Consider the following 25,095-nt stretch of genomic DNA (forward strand, 5'->3'; position numbering starts at 1 on the left):
TGTTTCTGAGGTTCATAAATGTTTATCCTTTCTGTTTGCTGGTAGGCATCCATTAACACAAATGAAACCCTCAGTCTTTGGGTCTCATAAGGCCCGTCCACAATATCCAGGCATGCACGTTATACTTTTCTAAACATTCAGACTATTTAATACTGTTACGTCGTTGCCTCATCCTCTGTTTTTTGAGACCTGTGTTCTTATTTCTGTCATTTGCTACTTTAAACAATTTCTTGAGGTAAATTGTACTGAATTGATTTAAACAATGATGCTTGATATTTGTTCCACAGCAATAGATAATTGATTACATGTTTCTGTAATGGCTCGTTATGTGCAACAAATGAAGTAGGTGTCGTTGCTATGGGGAGAGTTTCGATCGCTGACCTTGATGCTAACGATGCCCCTCCTTTCAGACATGAGGTGGCTTCCTTTCAGGTGCTTGTAGGAGGCACTGCTTCTCTGAATGTGCAGCTCCTGATTGACAGACTCATCAATCCCCAGAAAATCCCCCAAATTACCAACAATAACTAAATAAAGACATTCTGAAACCCCAGCTGGATCCATCTCTTCCTAACAGTTATAGGCCAATATCCAAATTGCCTTTTATATCGAAAATTTTAGAAAAAGTAGTACTAGAACAACTTAACTATTTCCTGGATAAAAATGCTGTTATGGACACTTTCCAGTCTGGTTTTCGTAAATTGCATTCCACTGAAACGGCCTTACTTAGAGTATCTAGTGATATCTTGATGGCAGCAGACTCTGGAGAATATACAGTGCTGGTCCTGTTGGATCTCAGCTCTGCTTTTGACACTGTAGATCACAGTATCATGATAAACAGACTCGAGAACTTGTTTGGGATTACTGGTGTTGTTTTAAAATGGTTTATATCATATCTGTCTGAGAGATCTTTTACTGTTTGCATGAATCATGTCACATCAGAATCAACAGTTTTGCCGTGTGGGGTACCTCAGGGATCTGTCCTGGGTCCAATTCTCTTTTTACTTTATGTATTTCCCCTAGGCCAAATTATTAAGCGCTATAAATATATCTCCTATCATCTCTATGCTGACGACATCCAACTATACTGTTCCTTCAAAATGTCTGAGTTTTATAAATTGTCTAATTTAAGTAATTGCCTGACAGAAATCAACAAATGGTTATATGACAATTTTCTCCAACTAAACTCTGACAACAGAAACTCTAATTATTGCTCCAGACCACATGGTCCCAGAAATTAGACAGCATATCAGCTTCTTAGACCCTTATGTAAAATCAAGCCTTAGAAATCTCGGTGTCATATTTGACAGCTCGATGTCGCTCGAGCAGCATTCTAAGCAGCTGGTCCGAAACTGTTTTTATCATTTACGGAATATTTCTAAACTCAGACTAATGGTATCAAAGCTTGAACTTGAGATGATTATTCATGCTTTTATTTCTTCTCGTTTAGACTATTGTAATGGCCTTTTTACTTGTTTTAACAAATCAGCCTTAAATCGTCTTCAGACTGTGCAGAATGCTGCAGCACGTCTCTTAACAGGCACCAAGAGAAGATCGCATATCACTCCAGTCTTGGCCTCCCTTCACTGGTTGCCTGTAAATTTTAGGTTTCATTTTAAAATTTTAGTTCTAACCTTTAGGGCCCTACATGGTCAGGCTCCTCAATATTTATCTGACCTGCTGAAACCACATACATCTTCTCGGGCTTTAAGGTCATTAGATCAGAGACTGCTGGTGGTACCGCGCACTCGTTTTAAAACTCGTGGTGATCGGGCCTTTCAGACTGTGGCACCACGGTTGTGGAATTCTCTCCCACTGTCTCTTCGCTGCACGGACTCCATTGATTCTTTTAAGAAACAGCTGAAGACATTTTTATTTAGAAAAGCATTTGATTAATTTCTTCTTATGCTGTTTTTATAGTTTTATTGTTTTACATTGTTTTATTTACTGTTATATTGTTTTTATATTCCCATTTCCTGTGTTGTAAAGCACTTTGTGATTTTTATCTGTGAAAAGCGCTATATAAATAAATTTTACTTACTTACTTACTATTCTGACTATACATACATACTGAGCAAGGAACATTTCCACACTGACAAGTTGTGGGACTGGTACAGTCTAAACCTGATTTGTGTATTTTTTTCAGTTATTATTATCATGCACAGACTTTTATTTTTGTGGCTCTATTTTTTTGCAAGAGTTGGCTAGCAACAATCCACCATGACTGAGACACCTGCAGTGATGAATAACTTCTAGCCAATGATCCATTTCCAGTTGCTTGTCATACATTCATTAAAGCATTCTTTAGAAAGCTGTGCGGTGTATGTAAGAGGGATTCTATCGCCTCGCCCTTAATTTTCCAATAATATTTCCTTTAACTACCCTAAGCTTCCTAAAATTAATAAATAAATATGTCAACTACCATAATTAATATTACAGAATTTCTTTATTTTAAGTTAGCATGACTTGTATTAAATTGTATTTAATTGTTGTCACCGGAGTTTACGCAGCTTCTAGCCACCAAGAAAAATTGGTATGTTTTTGCTGTTAGATTGGTCTTTGAGGTGATCTATGGAGTGCACCATGTCTAAGGCCATGTCACAGCAACTACCGTGTCTGCATCTCCACTGTACTCAACCTGCATAATAAAGGACAAGTGTTCTTTCTTACTTACAATAAGAAAGAAAAAAGTTAAAGATGTGTTGTGTCACACTGAGCGTGTCAAGTAGGGTGTACATGGTGTTGAGCATGGAGACCACCTGCCTCAGTGTGATGTGGCTGCAAATGCGAGTAAATCCCTGCATCACTGAAAAGGAAGGTCACAACCTGGGAGAAAAGACACAAAGTGTCTGGGAACTCTTCACAATATAAACAGCTCAGTTTATGCTTGAGTAAATGCTAGATTGGAGATGTAATGAAAAAAAAATTCGACTTTTTTAAGTGCTTCATACATGCGTGTGAGTTAGTGTGTCTCAGGGCCTTCTTCACTCCCTAGCGCAGCCACAGCAAACCATGCTGTTATGACAGCTACCCTCAGTACTCCCCTCTTCATTATAGATGGACCATTTTCTTTCATCTCAATTTCTTTTAGAGTTAATTAGAGCCAATTAAAGGCAAGTATTTAATGGCAGCGTCTGTATCCTAATATTGATGAGGCAAACTGAGTCCGCTGAAGACATTATAAAATTTATCAAAGTTATGCTGGTAATATATATTCACTTGCCTTTTTCTGTGCAAGAAGAAGAAACATTTCTTTGACATGGAGCCACATTATTTACCAGAACATTTGTAAACAAATGACCTTTTATTACCTTCAAGGTTTCTTTCCCAGCATGTTGTACAAAGACAGTACCACCTGTGTGCAATAACAGTTAGCTTAGCTTGGTACAGACAGTAGAAAAACAGCATTTTCTAACAGCCGAAGTGTTCACAGCCAGCTCTCCTTTCTGCATCATCCTGTAAAGAAGGTCTTCAGTCTTCTTCATCTCATAGTCCAGCAACTTCACGCTCTCCTCCAGCTTACTCGACTGCTTTTGCTCCTGGTTTTCCCCAGTGAGAAGAAAGAGAGAAAAAGTATTAGTTTGTGCAAAAGGTTGGTAAACTGGTTCTGCTAGACTGAAAGCTGGGCTTTAGAGCAACTTTGCATAATACAGGTTGACAAGCGAGCCGATCACTCATACAGAATACAGCTGCACTTTAGCACCAAGTACCTGTATGAGAGCTCTCTTTAGCTCCTCTCACTGTTGCGTTCCCTCCAGCACCAGGTCTGTGCTCGAGTCGTGCAGCCTCAGGTCACTGATGTACAAGCCAGTCTTAAACATCGCATTGAGGCTCTCCAACCTCCATATGCAGTGAAAGACAGTGGAGGTGGAAAAATACATTAATTAACAATGATAGTGGTAGTTATGTGTAATAAGATCAAATTATACTATCATTACTTATAAAATTGTAGGATTTAAAAACTGTGATCATGGGATGCATTATTATTTTTATTTTTTTCAGTTTCCTGCAACATTAATAATGTAAGCAGTGTGGTGTGGCATTTGATATTTCACTAACTTTGTCAATACAGGGATAAGGGCATTTTGCTTGCAAAACAAAATGTTTTAGAAGAGGAGGGGGATGTTTTTGTAATGTACTCAGTGGAAAACACTCTCAATTGCAAATGGGTTCCCATTAGGCTCACAAGAGCTGCACTGTCTGATTACAAGCTAATTAGCAGCTCATTTCATGCATGGTAAGTGCTGTTAGAATGGGCCTCTGATTTGATTCACTGCCCAGGCTTTTATTTCTCGCTCGTAATTCACTTTAGCTCTTGCTGCTTTTTAGAATGTTTTACTTTTCAACTGCAGCCTTTTAATAAAGTTCTCTTTCTGTGTGTGTGTAGGTGTGTGCTTGGTGTGTGTGCATGTGTGTGTCTTCGGGGGTGAACGTGAGGCTTTATACAGGGGTTCCCAGGAAGATGATGGACTCCCACTCTGGCATGTATCTCATTTGTCCTTTTAGTTTGAGGCAGCAGCTCCCATCACTCCAGCTCTCCATTGCATTAGCACTGTTACGGCCTAAAAGAGGGGCAATCAAACGGCGAGAAGGCAAACATTCAGAGAGGTGTTTTAGGTTAGATTTTAACTGTAGATACTCAGCAGTACATTTCAGCGGGGGATAATGGTTTGCACACTGTGATAACAATGTCATCTTAATGGACTTAGCATTTTTTAAAAGAGTAGTTTGACATTTGGGGAAGTAGTTTTATTCATTTTCTTGATGGCAGTTTGATGAAAACAGATAATACCCTCATATCTGTGTGCTCAGAGTGAAGCTGGATACAACAGCTTGGCATAGGAAGCGCTAACTGAGAGAAAGCTTGCCTGACTCCGTCTCAGCTTTTGTTCTGGGCTGCCTTTGGACTTCAGAAACTTTCTACTGGCTCCAGTTTCATGTTGAAAAGAAAAGAAAGAGGTATTGAAAATATATATAAATATTTTGAAGAACCCAACGAGTCTCGCCATACATTTTTGCGAATAACAGAGAGGACTTGACCTTTATAATCATCTCCGATGACAGACTGGTGGGCCATGATCTCCACATGTACGTCAGCAGAGCAGCTGACATTTTCATAGTCAGAATGTGCGGATAAACAAGCTGAAGCACTGGGACTCATGAACGTGTTTTACCCGGGCTTCTTCTCGCTTAGCTACCTGCTTGGATATGATCTGAAACAGATTTTTGGGATTGGAGATTATCTGTTTACACAATACTAGATCAGTATTCTGAATAGCTCATATTTTAAAGACTACATTGTAATCTAACTAGTGTCTAGCCTGAACTTTATTTGCTGTTAACAAGAACATTGTTGCCGTCTGAAATTTCTCACCATGTTCCAGGTGAACTCCACAAGGGGGCGAGCCACCAAGAAGGTTTCATTGAACTTCTTTCCATCCAGATCAGGGAAGAGTGTAGCCAGGCTCGAGCCAACATTTTGCACCACCATGTCCTAAATAATTTAAAGGATCAGTGAGTGTGTCTTCATTTCATTCCAGACTGCCAGGGGTTATATAAAGAGGGGGCAATTTAAAATAATTACCTGTCTGTTAAAGGGGAAGACCTCAAAGAAGAAGTCAGAAGTAATGGGAAAGATTTTCTGCTTTTCCTCATCCTCTTTCATGATGTGCCGGTAGGCTGAGTTATCAAAGTTCAGCCTGTGTAGTGAAGCAGATGAGTGCTTGTTTTAAAAGTTTAAAGTTAAGTTTTCAAAAAAACTGTGTTGAAAGAAGCATGAAGATCTTAACTATAGAAAAAGGCAGCGGGGCATGAGCCGAAAGGATTTGGTAACCACTGATTTCATGTTTTTATGTTATATCTTAACTGTCGCTTCAAAAATACATGCAGAAAAAAAAAACGTATCCAGTTGCAATAAATGAAAATAAAGAGTTCTTCCCACCACTTGATCTTCTATGTTTTTCTCTGTTTCCACACCTCATGGTAACATGGGAGTAGTCCCCAATCATCTGCTCACAGAGCACCTCCACATGGATGTCAGTGTCATAAAATTGTTTCCACATCTGCCTCAGCTGACCCCTAGCAAAGTGCCCTATTGTTTACTCCTGCAGGGGACAGACAAAGAAAATCTAATGTCTTTCTAAAGAGATTAACCACGCAGCCTTTCCTTGTCTCTACTTCAGCTTTTATGTCTGTTGTTATGTCTCCTGTCTGCCCCAGTCCAACGCTGCAGTCAGTCCCCGACCACCTCCCCACCCCTGCTGTAGCAGACCTGTAGTGGAGGGTCACTCCTCCTCCTGGCAGAAGAAGGTCGGAGGCTGCACCTTGGGGTAGCAGGTATTCGTGAAAGTTATCAAGGCCATTGACAAAGTCACGTATGTGTCGGCACAGCACTTGGATGGAGAGAGAATGACTTTGGAAACCCTTTATAATGTGCCCTGCAACAAAGCATGTAATCCCTTTGTAAGTAACTGGAAATTCATTGTATTTTATTTTAATTTTAATGTAATTATATTTACCTACAAATACTTTAAGGTAGGTACACTAGAATAAGGGGGTGACAAGTCACGTTTTTCTGGAAACAAATGAAAGTGTAATTACATTTAAGTACAGTCTAGGTTGTTTTAAGTGATGCATAATTTCATGGTAATTTTGCTGAAAAACAATATTTCCTCATCGTACATCATAAGTAAGCTGTAATTCTCAGAGCACATGCCGTATTATGGACTGGATTAATTTAGCTTTTTTACATCTTTATTTTTTATCTTTATTTAATCTTGACTATGTTGATGTGCATGATGGATTGTCCCTTTATCATATAAATATAAACCCGCTGAGGATTGTTCTCCCTCATCGCCTTACAAGAAAAAACAAATCATCAAAGTAGCATCCCTAAATAATCGTAAAATGATGAAACAAAGCCTAACTTTTTTTTCTTCCTTTCACCATCACTGTTCTAAATCCCTACTACATCTCTACCATAAGGTGGGGAAAAAATCTAAAGAACTGATAAAATACAGTGAAATGCAATTTAATTACAGAGAAATTACACCTTTAGTCACATGTTACTCTGACTGTTTTAATATAGTAATCATACAGGGACAAAGTCATTTAAGATGTTTAATGCAGAATATTTCATCCATCTTAAAAATAATCCAGTCTGATGTTATTTCATCTTGTCTCTGAATATCTTTCATTTACAGTCCACGTTTTAGTCCGCCAGCTATATCTAAGTGTTATTAGTCCTTTGTTGCAGTTACACAAGCTATTCCAAACCCACCGATATCTTCTGGATATGGAAGAAGCTGCACGGTATTACACTCATGTAACACCCACTAGCAGAACACACCATAACACTCAACAGCCGTGACAGTTTTGTCATCTGTATCTTTTCTCACCTCAAGGATCCTGTCATAACCATATTTCTCAACAAAACCCAGGAAGCAGACACCCCAGGAGTTCATCAGCCTCTTGTGGGGTGTTGCTGTCACTCTACATGCTGCCTTTGCAATCCGGGGAATGAAACTCTCAATATAGACCTGCAAATGCAAACGCTCTGACTTAGATAAAGAAGCTGTTCTGGCCTGTTGACTATGACCTTTCAGGCAAAAGTGACAGAGCGATGAATAAAAGTGCTCTCATGTTGACTTGGATGCAGTCACACACTACAGACCTAAAATATATTATTAGTCCATGGATGACTATAAAGCATAAAGCCATGCCAGTGTACCCACCTGACATCTGCTCTCTCTGACCAGCTTCCACACATCGTCTCCGTACGACTCCTTGATGAAGTCATGACTCTCACACAGAAGCCCATACATTATTTCTCACTGGATTGAAGCTCAGACTGACTAGCACTATATAGCAAGACGCCTCCCCAGCTGACTGACTTGCAACAGTCCTCCCCAAGGCACCTGCAAGCGATAAGAAAAGTTCAGAATGATGACTTTTTCAGGGCTGCAAGCTGAATATTAATGCATTTAGCTTTTAGCGGGAAGCTATAAAAAGACGTGTACTTATACTGCTGCTTTTGCTTTCTCCAGCTCTTCATTCTGCCAATAAGGATTCATCTGAAGGCCAGCGGGGCAAACGATTTTAAAGGCGCCCTAATTGCACAAAACCCTTGAGTCTGAATGGGACTCGTTTGTTCTTGTGTCAGCTGTCAGTGCCTGGTGGCTGTGCACCTCTCGATGTGACACAAACTCCCTGCGGAAGAAGTCTCTCGAACACAGATGAGACCAATTTGAAAAACTTCTGCCTTCATTTTGTCATCCTCTTGTTTGCAATAAAATTATCAATGCACAAAATCTGAATGTGTATGTGTGTGTTATTTATTTATTCCTTTATCTACTTCAGAGTAGACTTGAGTTATGAACTGTTTTCACTGTTCCCGACATGTGACTGAACCACACAAAGCAGATTTATTTTTTCTTTTAATGTTTAAACCTTTATGGGGGGGGGGTTTCTTTAAAAAAAGCAAAATTGCTTTTTCTACTAAACAAACACTCTTAAATAAACCTTTAATGGGCAGAAACTCTTCAGCTTTTATTGTTTGTTTGCAGCTGATTTTCTGTGACTCGGGATGACTTCACATTTTCTTTCAGGCCGGGAGGCTTCCCACTGGGAGATAGTGGTATTGTGGAGCAGGGCAGGTGCGAAATCGATATCCAATCTCAGCAGGGATAAAGAAAATGGTTTTCCCCCCCTCCAGACTCCTGCTGAGCTCAATGAATCAATTTGTGGGGGGAAGAAAAACTGCATGATAAAATTAACTTTAGTTCAAAAAGGGCATCCAAAAATAAAGTTAAAGGTCATTACGCATTGTACAAGGCAAAAAGTATTTATGCAGAAGTCACTATTGGAGTTTCTCTGCAGTTGGTAAACCAACGAATAAATTAAATCCAGATAGTAAAAGTATTGCATGGTTGCTTACTGTGATCATTTACACAGCCGAATAACTCAGCTAAAGGTCTCCCACCTTTAGAAACTCAAAGAACAACCAAACTAGATTCAGAGTCACAACCTCGGATCAGTCCTGAAGCTCTTTCTCCAAAACCGCGTTCTAGTGTCTAAGTTTGCAACGGGGGAGGCTGGGTGCTTGGCCTCAGTGCGCAAGTGTCTGGACAGCTGCTGTCATCAAACACACACGCTGAAGGGATCCGATTTTTATCATCACAGAAGCTTGAGGTCAGGAGGTAAATCTTTGTGCTCGTCCCTTTCCCTAAATCGCTAGTGCCACCCCTCCTACTCAAATACTCCCTCGATCCATCCTCGCCCTCTTACCCCTCTGCTAAAATAAACTCAGTGAGGTAAGCACTGGAGGCATCTTGGGATGAGTTTTATACAGACTGCTCCCTCTGTGCTGAGGAGTGTCAGAGTGGAGCGTGGAAGCATCCCAGCAACAGTAAAAGAACAAACCACACAAACACCCCAATCAGCTCCAACACTCGGCAAACAGGCAGGCAGCAGAAGCAAGAGAAGCAGGTAAGGACTAAAATAAGGGGAGGTCAGACCTTTGTATGATCCAAATAAGGAGTGACATAAGACACAGGATTCATAAATGACTGTTTATCAGAAGCATGACTGAACAGCTAAGTGAATATTTTTATTTTCATTGTAAAGAAGTAATCTGCCCGTTTTGTTTAGACCCATGAGGTTATAACGCATGACCGGAGTACGTGTGTGCCAAAAAAAAAATCTGCAGAATATAAATTTTTTTCAAAGAAAGCTGGGCCGCCTTTTTAAAAAAGAGTATGGTGATGCAGTGCAAATCATCATTGACTATATGTGTGTGAAATGAGTGCAGATTAAATGTAAACACTGACATGATTTTATTAATTTTTAACTTTGTTTTGACAAAAACTGTTTTTTATACTGTTTTTATACTGTTTTTTGTTTTTTGTTTTTTTGGTTGGTTGGTTGGGGTTTTTTTTTTTGTTTACTTTTCTACATGCGACAGACAGCCTGTAAGAGTTTGAGGACTTTATTGACCAAGTTTATTATTTTCTTGTACTCACTTGATATACGATTTCAGCTACTTAACGGTTTGCGGTCTCCCTTGTCATAATTTGGGTTTCATGGTGCACCAAACGCTCTCAGTGACTGACAGGCCCGGACTGCAGGCACCCAAGTTTAGAGCCCAAAGTCTTTAACTTTACAGTCATGATCTTATGAATATGGTTTAGTTTTAGTAAAATAATTAAGACCTTCTCTTTTCGTAATTTTGCCTCTGTGCACCACCACAGTGGATTTATGACAGTCATGTGACTATAGTGTAGCCTTTAGGCTTTAATTTGAGGGGTTTAAAAAAATACATGAACTCTTTGGGAATCACAGGCGTTTTTAAACACAGTCCCACATTTTCAGAGGATCATAAGTAATTGGACTTTGATTTACAAGGAGGTTCTTGACCAGGTGAGGCCTGTCTCTGTTGTTATTCTGTGGCAAATTAAATATTAAAGATCTGAAGTAGCCAAATCAGTACAATTGGTATTTTCTTAAAATAGACAATCCTTATATTTGTATGTATGACTTTGCCCAATTATTTTTGAGGACTGTTTATAAAATTGGCTGCGATTCCTTGAAAGTTAATGCCATACTTTTATAGAACCCCTTAAATTAAAGTTTAACACTTGCACTTCAATCACATCTTGACTGTGTGATTTCAAATCTATTTTGGTGTGCAGAGACACTGCTACAAGTGTTGTGTCATTGTCCAAATATTTATGAACCCAACTGTATGTTCCGATGCCTGTGTATAACGTTCAGCATCAATAATGCCTCTCCAGATTTGCATAATATGGATAGTCTCTGCAAATAGCAGGTAGGTGCTTTCCAGCTCTAAGCTGGATCGTCCCTTTCTTTTTTAACCCACAGGATGCAGAGAATTTGTGCAAGAAGTTGTTTATAATCCATCTGACCAAAAGATAATTCTCTACTTAACATATTCAGTATGGCTTAATCTTAAGTTTCTCGTTTAAGAAATTGGTCTAATCGATCTTTTGTAATTTTTTGCAATCTGTATTTCTTACATTTTACACAGAATCCAAACATTTTTCTTTAAGTACTGGGTTACATTGCTAAGGATTTGTGGCATATGGGTGAGGGGTGGCATAGCTAAGTTTTATCAACATCGGTGATATAAAAATATCTAATTATAAAATGTCACTAAATTATTTAGAGTTAAAAAAAGATTCTGTGTTTATGTTATATGGGAAAAATTACACATTAGCCCTTACACTGATGATGAAAATGTATGTGTTCCTTAGAGGAAGCTGTGAATGATGATGCAGTCAGACGTGAATCACATGACTAAGCAGAGGTTGTTGCAGACTAAGGGTCTGTCTAAGGAAGTCAGGGGAGGTAAGTGTATTTTAGATGCTTTGTTTTATTACTGCCTATGTCAGGACATCAGGAAATAGAACTGACATATGTGTACAAAACATTTGCATATTAGTTTCAGTGCAGTTATGCACGTTGGTCTACTTCTTCTTTTAGTTGGTCCCTTTAGATCATCTACCTTTATCCCATTATCTCTCACAGAGGCTCTCTGTCCTCCTTCACTACATCCATCTTCTCTGTGGTTTTTTTCCTCGTACCTCTATATTCAACATCATTTCTCCACTATCCCTCTTCTATACGACTCATTTCTAATCTTGTACATCCTGGTCACTCCCAATGAAAGTCTTAACATCTTCAGCACCGCCTTCTGTCTTTTTGTCAGAGACACCATCTCCAAACCATACCTCATAGCAGGTCTCACTACCATCTTATAAACCTTCCCTTTCCCTTCTGCCACAAATCCACCCCTAACACTCATCTCCACCCACTCCACCCTGTCTGCACTCTCTTCTTCACCTCTCTTGTGCACTGTCCATTGCTTTGGATCACCCCAGATATTTAAACTCATCCACCTTTACTGCATACACTCCTTGCATCTTCACCTTTCCACCTCTGTCCCTCTCATTCACACTCATGATTTCTGTCTTGCTTCTACTGACTTTCATTCCTCTTCTCTCCAGAGCATACCTCCGCATCTCCAGGCTCTCTCCCATCTGTTCGCTATTCTCACTACAGATCATAATGTCTTCTGCAAACATCATAGTCCACAAAAACTTGTGTCCGATCTCATTTGTCAGCCCGTCCATTCAATTCAATTCAATTCAATAAAACTTTCCAAAATATATATATATATTTCCAAAGGAAATTGGGTTAAGGCTGCCGACCTTTGCCAGCACCATCTTTTTTTTTTTTTTCCATCAATCATTGCAAAAAGGAAGGGGCTGAAAGTAATTCCACTCCCACCTTGAACTGTCACTCCTACCACACACTTCACCAATCTCTCACTGTTCTCATGCAGGTCTTGTATCACCCTCACATACTTCTCTTCTACTCCTAACTTCCTCATGCAGGATCACAGTTCCTCATATTCCATAAAATAACGTGTGGATATGAGCCCATGTCCCGTGTGACATATAGCATATCTGTGACCAACAGTGTTGGTCAAGTTACTTGAAAAAAGTAATCAGTAACTAATTACTGATTACTTACCCAAAAAAGTAATCCCGTTACTTTACTGATTACTTATTTTCAAAAGTAATTAATTACTTAGTTACTTAGTTACTTTTTAAAAACACGATTTACAACCTGAATAGGTAATAAAGCTATAGATCTTTCAGCCCAATTCTACTTTTTCTGCATAATCCATTACAAAATGTAATCAAATGGAAAAGTCCCTTTTTAAAACTTGTTTTATTAGTTTTAATCTTTTAACTTTATGCATCAAGCAAAAATGTAATTATATGCACCATTCTCTGACTTGAATAAATTAGTTTAACATTTAAACCTATTTTCTGCACATTCCAGCACATAAAATATTTTTTTGTGTGTGTTTACACTCACTCTTTCAAATAGATGCAAGTAAAACACAGCAGAAAATAAATAAAGTCAAAGACTAGCAGTCCTGTTGCTCTATTTTCACCTGTAAAACAGGAGCAGGGTAGGCGGAGGTTTACCCTCGTGCAGGTGTGCCGCAGCGGTCAGTGGAAGAATCCGCGAGTTTCTCTGTGAATTTCCCATTACGTCATAGCGCACTCGGTGCTTGCTCGGAAGCTTAGGGGTTTTTTTCGCTGTAAAAAGAAGTTTTCTTCCCACGCACAACGGACGCTAATGTTTTTGTCACTTTTTATGGAATCAAGCTCAAAATAAGGTCAGTACTTCCACGCTTTAAACGCTGCACGCTCATACTCTCTCCTGCACTCAATATATTATCCATTGTTGATCTGCACACAGCTGTTGTCACAAACGTCACACTCGCTTACGTCACTGTCATGAGACATTCTTGCAAAAAATCACGGTTTTAGTAACGCAGTAACGCAGGGTTCCTACGGGAAAGTAACGGTAATCTAATTACCGTTTTTGCAATAGTAATCCCTTACTTTACTCGTTACTTGAAAAAAGTAATCGGATTACAGTAACGCGTTACAAGTAACGCGTTACTGCCCATCTCTGGTGACCAACAGATTGAACTGAGGCAAACATCAGCACATGCTAGCCCGCTGCCTGGAGAGAAATGAACTGTAGTATACCAAAATCCCCAGAAGGCCAAAGTGCTGTTGAAATTCTCTGCACATTCCAGTGGGGACCATCCCATTTGCACTGTTTGTTTTCCAGTTTTGGCCACCAGCTACGCTTTGAAACTAAGTCTCCTAAACTCAGCAAAATGTGACTCCCACCACTGAATTTTACACAAGCTGATCAAAGACAGCTCCTCCAGGATGACACATGCCCAAACCTCCCCGAACACTTATCATGTGCAAGTAAGAGAGCCGCTCTTACACAAGTCTTTCATCCAAAGAGCCTATTTATATGCCGGTTACCCATGCAACCTTGGACCACAACAGACATTACACACCTCTTGACATCACCTTGAGGCTATTTGAGACCCTCCACAGTGCCGGGATATCACACAAGAAGAGACCCTGAGCAAAAGCTCTGAGGATACCAACTAAGTGAGGCTTCCCATGCTTTTACTTTTATATATAAGTCCCTCTCAGCTGTTTAATGTTGACAGAAATAAGAGGACCAGAGGGGACCTTATGATTTGCCAAAGGTCCTTAATAGCCTGTTGTTACTGCCCTCCTCCTTCCAAATGTCTGCAAGTTGTTGCCATCATTAATTAGCACCAACAGCTAAAAGTATTTATGGAGGGTCAAATCCACGCTGCCTCACTGCACAAAATCTTGAAGCAAATTATTTTCTGTAGTATGAGCTGTAACTTAAAAAATGCCACGTGTAATCAGTTTTTAAAACTTGAGTATCTCTTTGTGTATCCTGTTTTGCACAAGGTTTGAACCTAGGGAAGAAGATCAGCGTTCCAAAAGACGTGATGATGGAGGAGCTCAACCTTCTCTCTAATCGGGGTTCTCGCATGTTTCAGGAGAGACAGAAGAGGGCTGAGAGATTCACAGTAGAGAGTGCTGCCAACACCAGTAATGTAAGAAAGTGAGAGATTAGGAAACTGTTTCTCATGTGTATGCTCTCTTGTAACAGCTTAGTGTGCTACATGGATCAAACAGTTACGATTAATAGCAAAAAAGCATTTTCTTGGCCCTTGTGCAATTTGTAGTACAGCAAGAGGCCACTTTACCTCACATCATGAAGAATTACTGCCATATCAACATCACAACAAGGAAACTTGTTAGGAAAGTAATAAGTAAATTAACCCAGTATCTTTCCTAGGTTTATGCGGAGCCCATTCCTACCCAGCAAGTCATCCAAGAGGTGCAGGCAGGAAAAGAGAACCAGGCTTTCTCCATCCCTGGTAAGCATAGCCTGGTCATGAACCTTCAGAAGACTGTAGCAAAGAAGGGCAGTCCTGATGTCCTGGCTCCAGGTAATACACGACAATGAAAGGATTGCCAAGGACTGCCAAAAGCACAAGCCATGAGACTTGCTCGTTGCAATGCCAGTGCCTGGATAGAGGAAACGCTTGAGCAATGCATGGTCATTGTAGCACACTCTGGTTTGCAAGTGCTCACCTTTGTTTTGGAAATGCATCGGGCACATGGATTTGTTTGATGGTTATTGGTGCCAGGAGAGTTGGCAGTTTGTAGAAAGCAATTAAGTGTGAGCATCTTTGCCGAGTGCTGTTGTGTATTTGCCCCAACAGAAGGCACCGCTTACACTCTGACTGACAGTGAGATAAGCACTGTTTATTATCAGGGATTCACACTGAGATCTAATTACTGTAGTTCCTATTTCCTATTGACAGGGGTTATATCAAACATATTCATATTAGATCTGTGTCTGCTTTAATAAGGAGAGCTTTTATGATTTTTATCTAGTGGGTTTTGAGTTTTTTTTAGTTGAGCTCATTTACATAGAATTTAGCACACACTCACAACTGAAGTCAAACTTTTCTCTTTGCCCAAAGCGGTGTGCTATTTTTAGCCGCTGATACTACATTTTTGCTCATGTCAGGGTATTCCGGCCCTCTGAAGGAAATTCCTCGTGAGAAGTTCAACACGACGGTAATCCCCAAATCCTACTGCTCACCATGGATGGAAGCTTTGGGAGACAATGAGGAGCTCCTGAACACCCTCAATACTCAGCTGCCCCAGCCCCCACAAAGACTACAGCCTTCCAACTACAGGTGCTTCAACAGGTAAATCTGCCCTTTCACACCAAATAAATCAAAAAGTGGTAAATCTTAGTCTGTTAGAAGCCCACAGTTCTACAAATAGTCCCACAGATGACCTCACCACATTATCCATCACTATCATATCTTCCCCTCGGCTCCGCTCCATGTTTCCATGGTTTGAAAATTAATCCAGTGTCTGGCTTGCACTTCCTTAGGAGTGACGTATCTGTGATGGCTATTTTGAACACTGGCTCTTGAAAAACGATCTACTGAGGGGTTGCAAGCTTTTAAATGGCCCCACAGGACAAACCAGCACACGAAAGAGAATCACGTTTCTCATGGCACACAAGGAATTGCATCACACAAGCGAGGGCAGGACAAAGGTTACGCTTGGTCAGACGGATAAACGGAGAATATACAGGGAGTGCAGAATTATTAGGCAAGTTGTATTTTTGAGGAATAATTTTATTATTGAACAACAACCATGTTCTCAATGAACCCAAAAAACTCATTAATATCAAAGCTGAATGTTTTTGGAAGTAGTTTTTAGTTTGTTTTTAGTTTTAGCTATTTTAGGGGGATATCTGTGTGTGCAGGTGACTATTACTGTGCATAATTATTAGGCAACTTAACAAAAAACAAATATATACCCATTTCAATTATTTATTTTTACCAGTGAAACCAATATAACATCTCCACATTCACAAATATACATTTCTGACATTCAAAAACAAAACAAAAACAAATCAGCGACCAATATAGCCACCTTTCTTTGCAAGGACACTCAAAAGCCTGCCATCCATGGATTCTGTCAGTGTTTTGATCTGTTCACCATCGACATTGCGTGCAGCAGCAACCACAGCCTCCCAGACACTGTTCAGAGAGGTGTACTGTTTTCCCTCCTTGTAAATCTCACATTTGATGATGGACCACAGGTTCTCAATGGGGTTCAGATCAGGTGAACAAGGTGGCCATGTCATTAGTTTTTCTTCTTTTATACCCTTTCTTGCCAGCCACGCTGTGGAGTACTTGGACGCGTGTGATGGAGCATTGTCCTGCATGAAAATCATGTTTTTCTTGAAGGATGCAGACTTCTTCCTGTACCACTGCTTGAAGAAGGTGTCTTCCAGAAACTGGCAGTAGGACTGGGAGTTGAGCTTGACTCCATCCTCAACCCGAAAAGGCCCCACAAGCTCATCTTTGATGATACCAGCCCAAACCAGTACTCCACCTCCACCTTGCTGGCGTCTGAGTCGGACTGGAGCTCTCTGCCCTTTACCAATCCAGCCACGGGCCCATCCATCTGGCCCATCAAGACTCACTCTCATTTCATCAGTCCATAAAACCTTAGAAAAATCAGTCTTGAGATATTTCTTGGCCCAGTCTTGACGTTTCAGCTTGTGTGTCTTGTTCAGTGGTGGTCGTCTTTCAGCCTTTCTTACCTTGGCCATGTCTCTGAGTATTGCACACCTTGTGCTTTTGGGCACTCCAGTGATGTTGCAGCTCTGAAATATGGCCAAACTGGTGGCAAGTGGCATCTTGGCAGCTGCACGCTTGACTTTTCTCAGTTCATGGGCAGTTATTTTGCGCCTTGGTTTTTCCACACGCTTCTTGCGACCCTGTTGACTATTTTGAATGAAACGCTTGATTGTTCGATGATCACGCTTCAGAAGCTTTGCAATTTTGAGACTGCTGCATCCCTCTGCAAGATATCTCACTATTTTTGACTTTTCTGAGCCTGTCAAGTCCTTCTTTTGACCCATTTTGCCAAAGGAAAGGAAGTTGCCTAATAATTATGCACACCTGATATAGGGTGTTGATGTCATTAGACCACACCCCTTCTCATTACAGAGATGCACATCACCTAATATGCTTAATTGGTAGTAGGCTTTCGAGCCTATACAGCTTGGAGTAAGACAACATGCATGAAGAGGATGATGTGGACAAAATACTCATTTGCCTAATAATTCTGCACTCCCTGTATGAAAGACCAACTGGCTTTACTCACTTGAAGCTGTCAAATAAATAAAATCTGACAGCCAGGTTGAAACTGAAGCCAATGTGGAAGGATCTTTTTACACACTTAAAGTTATTATGAAGGCTTAATTAAATCTGAACTCTAACAGTGAGAGCAGCAGTGTGAGTCAAGGAGGTCAAGTTCACCCCCGATGCCTGTTAGGGTTTTTCTTTTTTCTTTTTTTAACCGTTAAAAGAGCCTTCTGTTTAGAGCAGGGACATCCAAATTCATATTAGGTATCATGTGAAAGACACCCGCTTTAAGGGAAGGAGTGTAAGCTAACACTTCTAGGAAATGTTCCACCATAAAGTGTTTACTTAACCACTAAAGACTCTTCTTTGTTTCTCAGATCTCCAATGCCATTTGGGGGCGCTGTGGCAAGCAAACGGGTGATCCCGGTGATCAGCTTTGAGGCTGTAGAATCCCAGCAACTTCCTGGCATCGCTCTGGACCGCATGTGCCGTCGCCCCAACTTCAACAGAGCACCCAGGGGATGGGGACCCGATTACTGCCCTGAATCTAATGAACTATGAAGAGAAGCTGACAGACTAAAAGAAGCTAAAGACTGAAACTCTGGTCTATGCTCGCCCCTCTCCTCCTACAAAGATGAACCCTCTGTTAATCCTAAAGCACCGCAGGGGAGAAGAAGAAGAAAAAAAGTACTCCTGCATGATATACAAAGTGGTTTTCTACTGCTGTGGATTGATGAGCTGAGGCGAACTCCCAAGTTCATTACACACTCAGTCAAGTCCAGGACAATGCTGCCACAGGCTGATCAGTCCTACCTATTGTTCCTGTTTGTCACCTCGAGCAGTATCTGATCCCATCAATGTCTCAATGTCTGCCTCCCCTCTCCTTTCCCTTCACTCTACAGCTTTACATCTTCTCTATTAATCAGAAGCTGCCATACGCTGTTATACAAGTAATGATGAATAATGCACACAGAGACGATGGATGGAAAAAGTTAGCCGTTTTAATGACAAATGAAAACAATATTCAAAGAAAGCCTTACAATAAAGTAAGTCAGATGATGTCAAATAAAAAAAGTCAACTGAAATGAACAGAAGCTAACTGCACGTTATACTACACACAATGTGACAAATACAAGTTTAACCTAAGGAAAAACATTTTATATATACACACACAATGGTTCCTACCACAGGAGGCTTTGAAACCCGTGTGGTCAGCGCTCTTGTTTTTAAAGTCTTTTAAAACGTTAGGCTCCGGTGTTCAGATGCCGTTTTGGCTACTTTTTGACAACTTGCAAGATCCTGGTTGTCGTCTCTCCAGACACAGATGGTGCTTCTTCACATCATTCACTGCTCTGCAGGTGGAGTACTTAAAAAAAAAAAACCCAACTGTTTTCTATGCGATGTCCTGCTCCCAGACGTTGCCTTTGGGTTCACCGCCAGTTTGCAATGTGTCCTGACCAGGTTGAACACAAGGAGAAGAGCGACATCTAATAACAGCACGACTTCCCTCCGACTGCTAATCGCCATGACGTGCTCCATGTGCAGCATGGGCACCCATGCGCTGAGGATCCTGAGAGGGGTAGTGGATTTGACCTGGAGGTCTCATGCTCATTGGAGGGGGCATAGGTGGGGCCATGGGACCCATGTGGTGAAACATTGGAGGGCCAAAGCCTAAGGGAGCAAAGGAAATAAACATGCTAAGTATCTACAATTACAAACTGTGTACACCTATGTAAGTGACTAAACCAAGACTGATGGCTTTTTAAAATTTTATTTTCATAAACTATACTATAAAATACACATAAGTCATAATTTTACCTGGAGGAGGTGGATTGATGCCTGGAGGTGGGGGTAATGCAATGTTCATGACAGCAGGAGAGGAGCTGGGGTCAAGGTTGAAGTAGTTGGCAGGAGGCTCTTCATCTAGAGCTGGCGGTGGGGGCAGAGCTAGTGCAAAGAAGAGCAAAGTTTTAGAAACTAAACAGGAAATGTCAACAGGCCAGCAAGATGTTTTTTATGTCCGATTTTGCTAAATTAGCCCAATTCTACATGCACAGATTTCATATTAATTGAGAGTTTGTAAAACAACAAATAAGAATTAGATGCAGACATCAAACAGCATGCAACAGCTCGCTTTCTCCTCTGCTCGCTGTGTCTGACAGCTGAGCCTGAGCTGCAGTACATACGCAGTCACAGCAGATGAAGTGTCCATTCCACTTGGATTCACATGAAATCTGCAAATGTGGCAACTTCCTCCAAGGTTTTGTGGAGCTGCACACAATCTTATTTGTGCTCTAAAGTGCAACTACCTTGAAACACTGAAAAAAAAGGAACGGCAGACTCTTTGCTTTACTCCAAAAGTCACATTCACTCAGCTTTTTTTCCCCTCTGCAGTGACTCTATTCCCCACCAGTGTCAGTACAGAACTGAAGGTTTAAGGGAGAAAAGCTAAAACGACTGGTGTGGGACAGATGATGAACTGAATAGCACAGTATAAGATAAATAAGGAACATTTTCAACCCTGAATCAAGCACAGCTGAAATCCTGCCCATACACATCTACCACAAATGCTCAGCGCCGCAAGACCAACTCTAAATGTTCTTCAGCTTTCAGACAGCACCAACCCCGAAGCGTGCACACACACACACACATCCTCACACTCTTCCAGACTCACCTCCGGGCAGTCCAGGCACAGGATCAAGTCTGGTACCCATCTCACTGACACCATCTTTGATTCCCTCCTTTCCTCTTGCTGCCTGGGACCTAAATGGGCACACAGCACAAGTCAGACAATGACTAATGACACTGCAACATTCACCATCCAGGACAAAAACAATTTTAAGCCTCCTGCCTGACATAATTTGATTCAACTCTTTCTACATTTCCACTTTGAGTCAAGCATTATGTCAGGGCGTTACCTTTAAACATGGCAAATTATCACTTTTAAAATTTACATCTTCACCTAAATGGCTCTCCTTGATGGGGGTTTATGGGCGTTAAGCTTATAAATCAGATTGCAAAATGATGTTTTGTAATGCACATTGTTATGAGCCCCCTTTAATGGATTCAGTACCTTCTGGTGTTGCTCTTAATATTCACAAAGCTGGACAATGTTTAACTTTTGATCGGATTCTTACCTTCCCCACTTGACAGTGAGTCTTCGTCCGTTAATAATGAGTTTGTTGAAGGACTTTTCAGCAGCCGTTTCAGCCGACTGCCGCGTGGCAAACTGGATGAAAGCGCACTGCTGCCTTTGGACTATGGTAATGGTTCGGATTTCACCAAACTGGTAGAAGTGACTCCTGCAATGACACAGATAAGAGATCATCATACACAAAATAGTGAAATAAAAATACTTTGTAAATTTTGCTGTGTTGCAGTAAGTAGAAATAACAATATCCGCTTGTGGCTGTAACCCTCTAGCTGGCAACAACAGCTGTCTAGCCTAATAATACATGTAGCGGAAGCTTTAGAAGAGTTTATTAAGCAGGCACAAAAGATTAGTGTTACCAATTTAGAATCTGACCAAACGTGACATATGACCACAATCTCTTCTTCTTTTCCTGACTTATTTCTTTGAGTAACACTCAGCAAATTGCTCTCGTAGAACATCCCATCAGCATTTTGTATTACTGCCAAACGCCCTTGCTATGCATCGCGGAGAAGGAACAAACGTACATATGCTATGATCATTACAGTGTAATGCTATGATACATTATATTGTGGCAACATTCTATTCTGACACTGCACCGCTCAATTGAACTGTCAAATGTACAACAATAAACGACTGTGGGATTTCTATAAAATATTCCTATAGGCCATATAAATGTTGCCACTCACCACTGCCCTAGGCAATGTTTATACAAAGTTTCATCAAGATTAGTGCACTTGTGTTGGAGGCGATAAGGAGCATACAAAGATACATACGCTATGATCATTTTAGTATAATTAGACATCTGTATTTTGTATTATTCTAACCAGCTCATCTTTGTTTGCGCCTGATTTAAATAGTGATGAGAGAGATAAGATAGGAATGGAACAGATGGATGAACAGACAGCCAAAAACACAATGCCTCCAGCCACGGCTGTCCCGGGCATCGAGGCATAACAATAAATTATCACAGCAAGCTGTAAAAGAGGTCATTATGAAATAGAAATGCTTACTTGAGGTCTCCATCTGTAACAGTGTCTCCCAACCCCCCGATGTAGAGAGTGGTGATGGATTTGTCCTCTGGTGGGTCCAGTCGGGGCATAGTTGAAGCCCGCTTTAGCAATTTGTCAGCCACTGGGTCATTGATGCCATAGTAACGATCCTTTATGTTTTGGTCTGCTAGAGGGTCATCAGGGTCTGTGGGCTTCTCATGCCTGTGTAAAGATGGCAACCGAAAACAAAAAAGTATGATATGACACTTCAACTAACCCATAGCGATGTCTTAATATATGTGAGCTGATATCAAAAGAAAGAATCAGCTCCATGGAGACTAGCATCATGGCACTCACCTGTAGGGACATTCCTCCCCTCTCTTACACTCTCCCTTGACCCAGAAGGAGCAGATGTGTGGCCGGTTCCTCTTGTAATATGGTGTGGTCCGAGCCAACTTCAGCAACATATCACTAGAACTTGGAGCCTTACCAAGCTGGCCCACTGGCCGAGTGCCATCGGAATTGGCTATCTGTAAACAAAAAAGTCCAGAGAGGCATGATGGATGGAAAATCTCTCTTATGTTTGCTTAAAAAAACACACTGGATCAGACATTGGACCAGTAAAGACTGTTATCACTGAGCAAGCATAACAACTTAAAAAATAAACAAACCCAAAACAAAAAAAAAGAAAAATAAAATCATACTGCAGTCATGAGAAAGGAGCTTTTTTTTTTTACCTCTCTCTCCATGTTCTGTGTGTAGTACTCTTTATTCACATCTGACCGAGGAACCTCATCTTTAACGGAGAGTCCAGTGTCTCGGACTTGGATAGGCAAACCTGTCAAACACAAGATACGACAGGAGGGTTACGCTCAGAACTACATAAATGAGGGGCTCATGAAATCTGCACAGCAACAAAACCCAGAGGAGCCGATCTGAGAGACTCACCATACTCCAGGTCCAGCAGACACGTCTGACAAACATTTTTCATTTTACTGCAGGTCTGACAGACTTCTGTCTTTTTGAAACGCATCCGTGTTCCTGGACACCATCGGAACACGGTAAAGGGCCGAGCACAGATCTGATAGGCGGAGAGCGACGTATTAGAATAGAATAGCCCTTTATTGTCATTGTACATGCATCAAAAAATACAATGTGGGCTAAATATGTACAATTTAAACAGTTAACGCGAAAGAGAAAAAAAAAAAACAAACATACCTTGCATTCTTTCCCATATTTTTCCTTGGTCTGTAAAACAAAGCATGAACATATTTGGACTTGCACATTTGCTGATTATTAACACTACAAGAAAACAGTCTTGAATTTGCTATGAAGACACAGGGATGCTCACTCACCATACGAATGTAAGGATTTTCTCCTAAACATGTCTGACACAAAATCGGAAAATCCTGAGGAATAGAAGAAACCGTGAAAATCAAGCACTGTAATCTTCGGTTTATCCAACAATCCCTCGAATTAAGTTATTCAACAGACCGACTTGGCTCCCCATCTCTGCTTCACCTTCTGCTGTGAGCACCTTGGCACACGTACAGGTAAGACTGAATACAAGACGTGCTATGGGACCTATTTTGCCATCTGTTAAAGGATGCTGTTTCAGTCCAAGTGCTGGGTGCTGAAAACGGCCTTGCCCTAATCCGTCTCACAGACAGCATCAGCCAAACATCTAAATATAGGCAGATCTTATGGCTGAAGCGCCATCTACATAATCTAGGGTTGCAAAGTTTATAGTCTAGCATCTTAACAAAACCAACATTGGATAAATGCCCTGTGGTGTCATAGCTCAATAAGGGAAACTGATTTGTTGCCTAATAGGGTAAATAATGTTCAGGTAGGTCACAAACACGTTTTTTGTTTCCTTTGTTTTGTTTCCAACTAAGGACTGGTCTGTTTGTGACCTTAAATAACAATCAGTCGCTGTTGAATTTACCCAGTAGTGTAAAGACTTTATTTTTAGACTAAATTTTCTCTAATATTTTTACAACACCGCTGTCAAACCTCCCTAACAAGAAGGTTCGTTTTTTCCGTGTCACTTAGAACGGTTCCACCCAGGATGGTGTGGCTTTTTTCGTTTCCTCATATTCATTTATATAAGCAAACTTTCGTCCGCCTACCATCGTTTTAGCATTGTTAGCCTGCTAGTGCTGGCCTTTATAGGTGCAGCCAGTTAACTATCACACAGCGCAGGGTTAGGTTACGTTAGCAATGATAGCTGTAAGCTCAGCCACTGTCGTTTTTTACTACACTCTATAATATGGTCTCGTTGGATCCAGTGGAAAAAGGTATGTTCCACGAACTAATGTAAAATATCGAAAGCAATAATGTACACAGGTGAGCTAACGAACTAGCAGCCACGCTTCTACAACTAGCTACCGCTAGCTAGCGGAAGGCTAACTATCAAGAAAACTGACTAGTTTAATAAAAAGCTAGCGTGTTTCGCGATTATATTAACTCGTGAAATGAAACTTAACATAATGTGCTTCAATCATTGAAACCACTCGGCAACATATAACCCCAATAAAACGTACCGCGTCTTCCCAGTTCTGTCTGTTGTAAGTGTTGGAGCCTAGGGAAGTCGCCATTTTGCAGACTGTGGATCAACCGGAACGGGTTGCCAGGTCTGTGCGTGAAAAACCACCCCAATAGCCAATCAAAACTGGCGCCCACATCAGCCAACGCTGGTAGCGGTACAGGCAGCGGCTGGCAGAGAGTACCTGTAAGTGGATGACATGTGAACTAGAACCAGTTTGTTGGGATATGTAAACATGTATGTAACTGCATATTCATGTATGAATTGTTTCATTTCAAAAATGAATTTGTATTTATAGATGTACATGTAAGTTCCTTCGAAATGTGTCTACTTAACCAATAATTTTTACCCTGCAGCATTTTAACTGTAGCCCAGTTCCGGGAAAACTGCAGAACTGGCAACCCTGCAAACCTCGCTCTACACTGGGCGAAAGGCGACACATTTTTAAATTGACTATTGTTTTTACTTTTAAGTCTAGGATGTGTTCTATCAGGAGTCAGTTTGAGGATGTGTTTAGTTTAGTGGGATGTGGGAATCTTGTGTAGTCTGCGAGACTACAAAAGCCCACAATGCACCGCGGGCCAGATAGCCACGTTTCACCTAAGGATGTCGCTCTATTTCAAGAAACTATCAGGTTTACGATAAAATAAAATGGGAACGTAAATATCAGAGAATAACTGTGAGTATAGTAGAAATACTAACCCCGACTCGTCCATCTGCACCTTGGGTGTAAACCTGAGTGTGTTTTTGTTGTGTGCTTTTCCCTTTGGCTCTA

The 25,095-nt window shown here is 40.8% G+C and overlaps 2 protein-coding genes across 3 annotated transcripts; one reads left to right on the forward strand and one right to left on the reverse strand.

Annotated features, from left to right (window-relative positions):
- The first annotated feature begins 9,375 nt into the window (after positions 1 to 9,375).
- Positions 9,376 to 18,527, forward strand: LOC146392297 (myozenin-2-like). Of its 2 annotated transcripts, none has more exons than XM_084944936.1 (6): positions 9,376 to 9,483; positions 11,268 to 11,361; positions 14,346 to 14,494; positions 14,740 to 14,893; positions 15,481 to 15,664; positions 18,007 to 18,527. In XM_084944936.1, the coding sequence occupies exons 2-6, from the start codon at positions 11,280 to 11,282 to the stop codon at positions 18,188 to 18,190; spliced, it is 753 nt and encodes a 250-aa protein (XP_084801062.1). In that variant the 5' UTR covers positions 9,376 to 9,483; positions 11,268 to 11,279; the 3' UTR covers positions 18,191 to 18,527. The 2 variants fall into 2 exon arrangements, with proteins under 2 accessions (XP_084801062.1, XP_084801068.1); XM_084944942.1 differs by having other exon boundaries at positions 14,740 to 14,821.
- An 83-nt stretch (positions 18,528 to 18,610) lies between these two features.
- rbm22 (RNA binding motif protein 22) lies at positions 18,611 to 24,416 on the reverse strand. Its single transcript, XM_084944926.1, has 11 exons — positions 24,319 to 24,416; positions 23,128 to 23,181; positions 22,991 to 23,020; positions 22,721 to 22,853; positions 22,510 to 22,610; positions 22,130 to 22,302; positions 21,794 to 21,994; positions 20,767 to 20,931; positions 20,304 to 20,392; positions 19,448 to 19,576; positions 18,611 to 19,300 (listed from the first exon to the last, which is right to left on the reverse strand). The coding sequence occupies exons 1-11, from the start codon at positions 24,370 to 24,372 to the stop codon at positions 19,146 to 19,148; spliced, it is 1,284 nt and encodes a 427-aa protein (XP_084801052.1). The 5' UTR covers positions 24,373 to 24,416; the 3' UTR covers positions 18,611 to 19,145.
- Between the last annotated feature and the right edge of the window lie 679 nt (positions 24,417 to 25,095).

Source organism: Perissodus microlepis, chromosome 2, assembly GCF_051167445.1.
Source record: "Perissodus microlepis isolate ML-2025 ecotype Zambia chromosome 2, ASM5116744v1, whole genome shotgun sequence".
NCBI classification, from domain to species: domain Eukaryota; kingdom Metazoa; phylum Chordata; class Actinopteri; order Cichliformes; family Cichlidae; genus Perissodus; species Perissodus microlepis.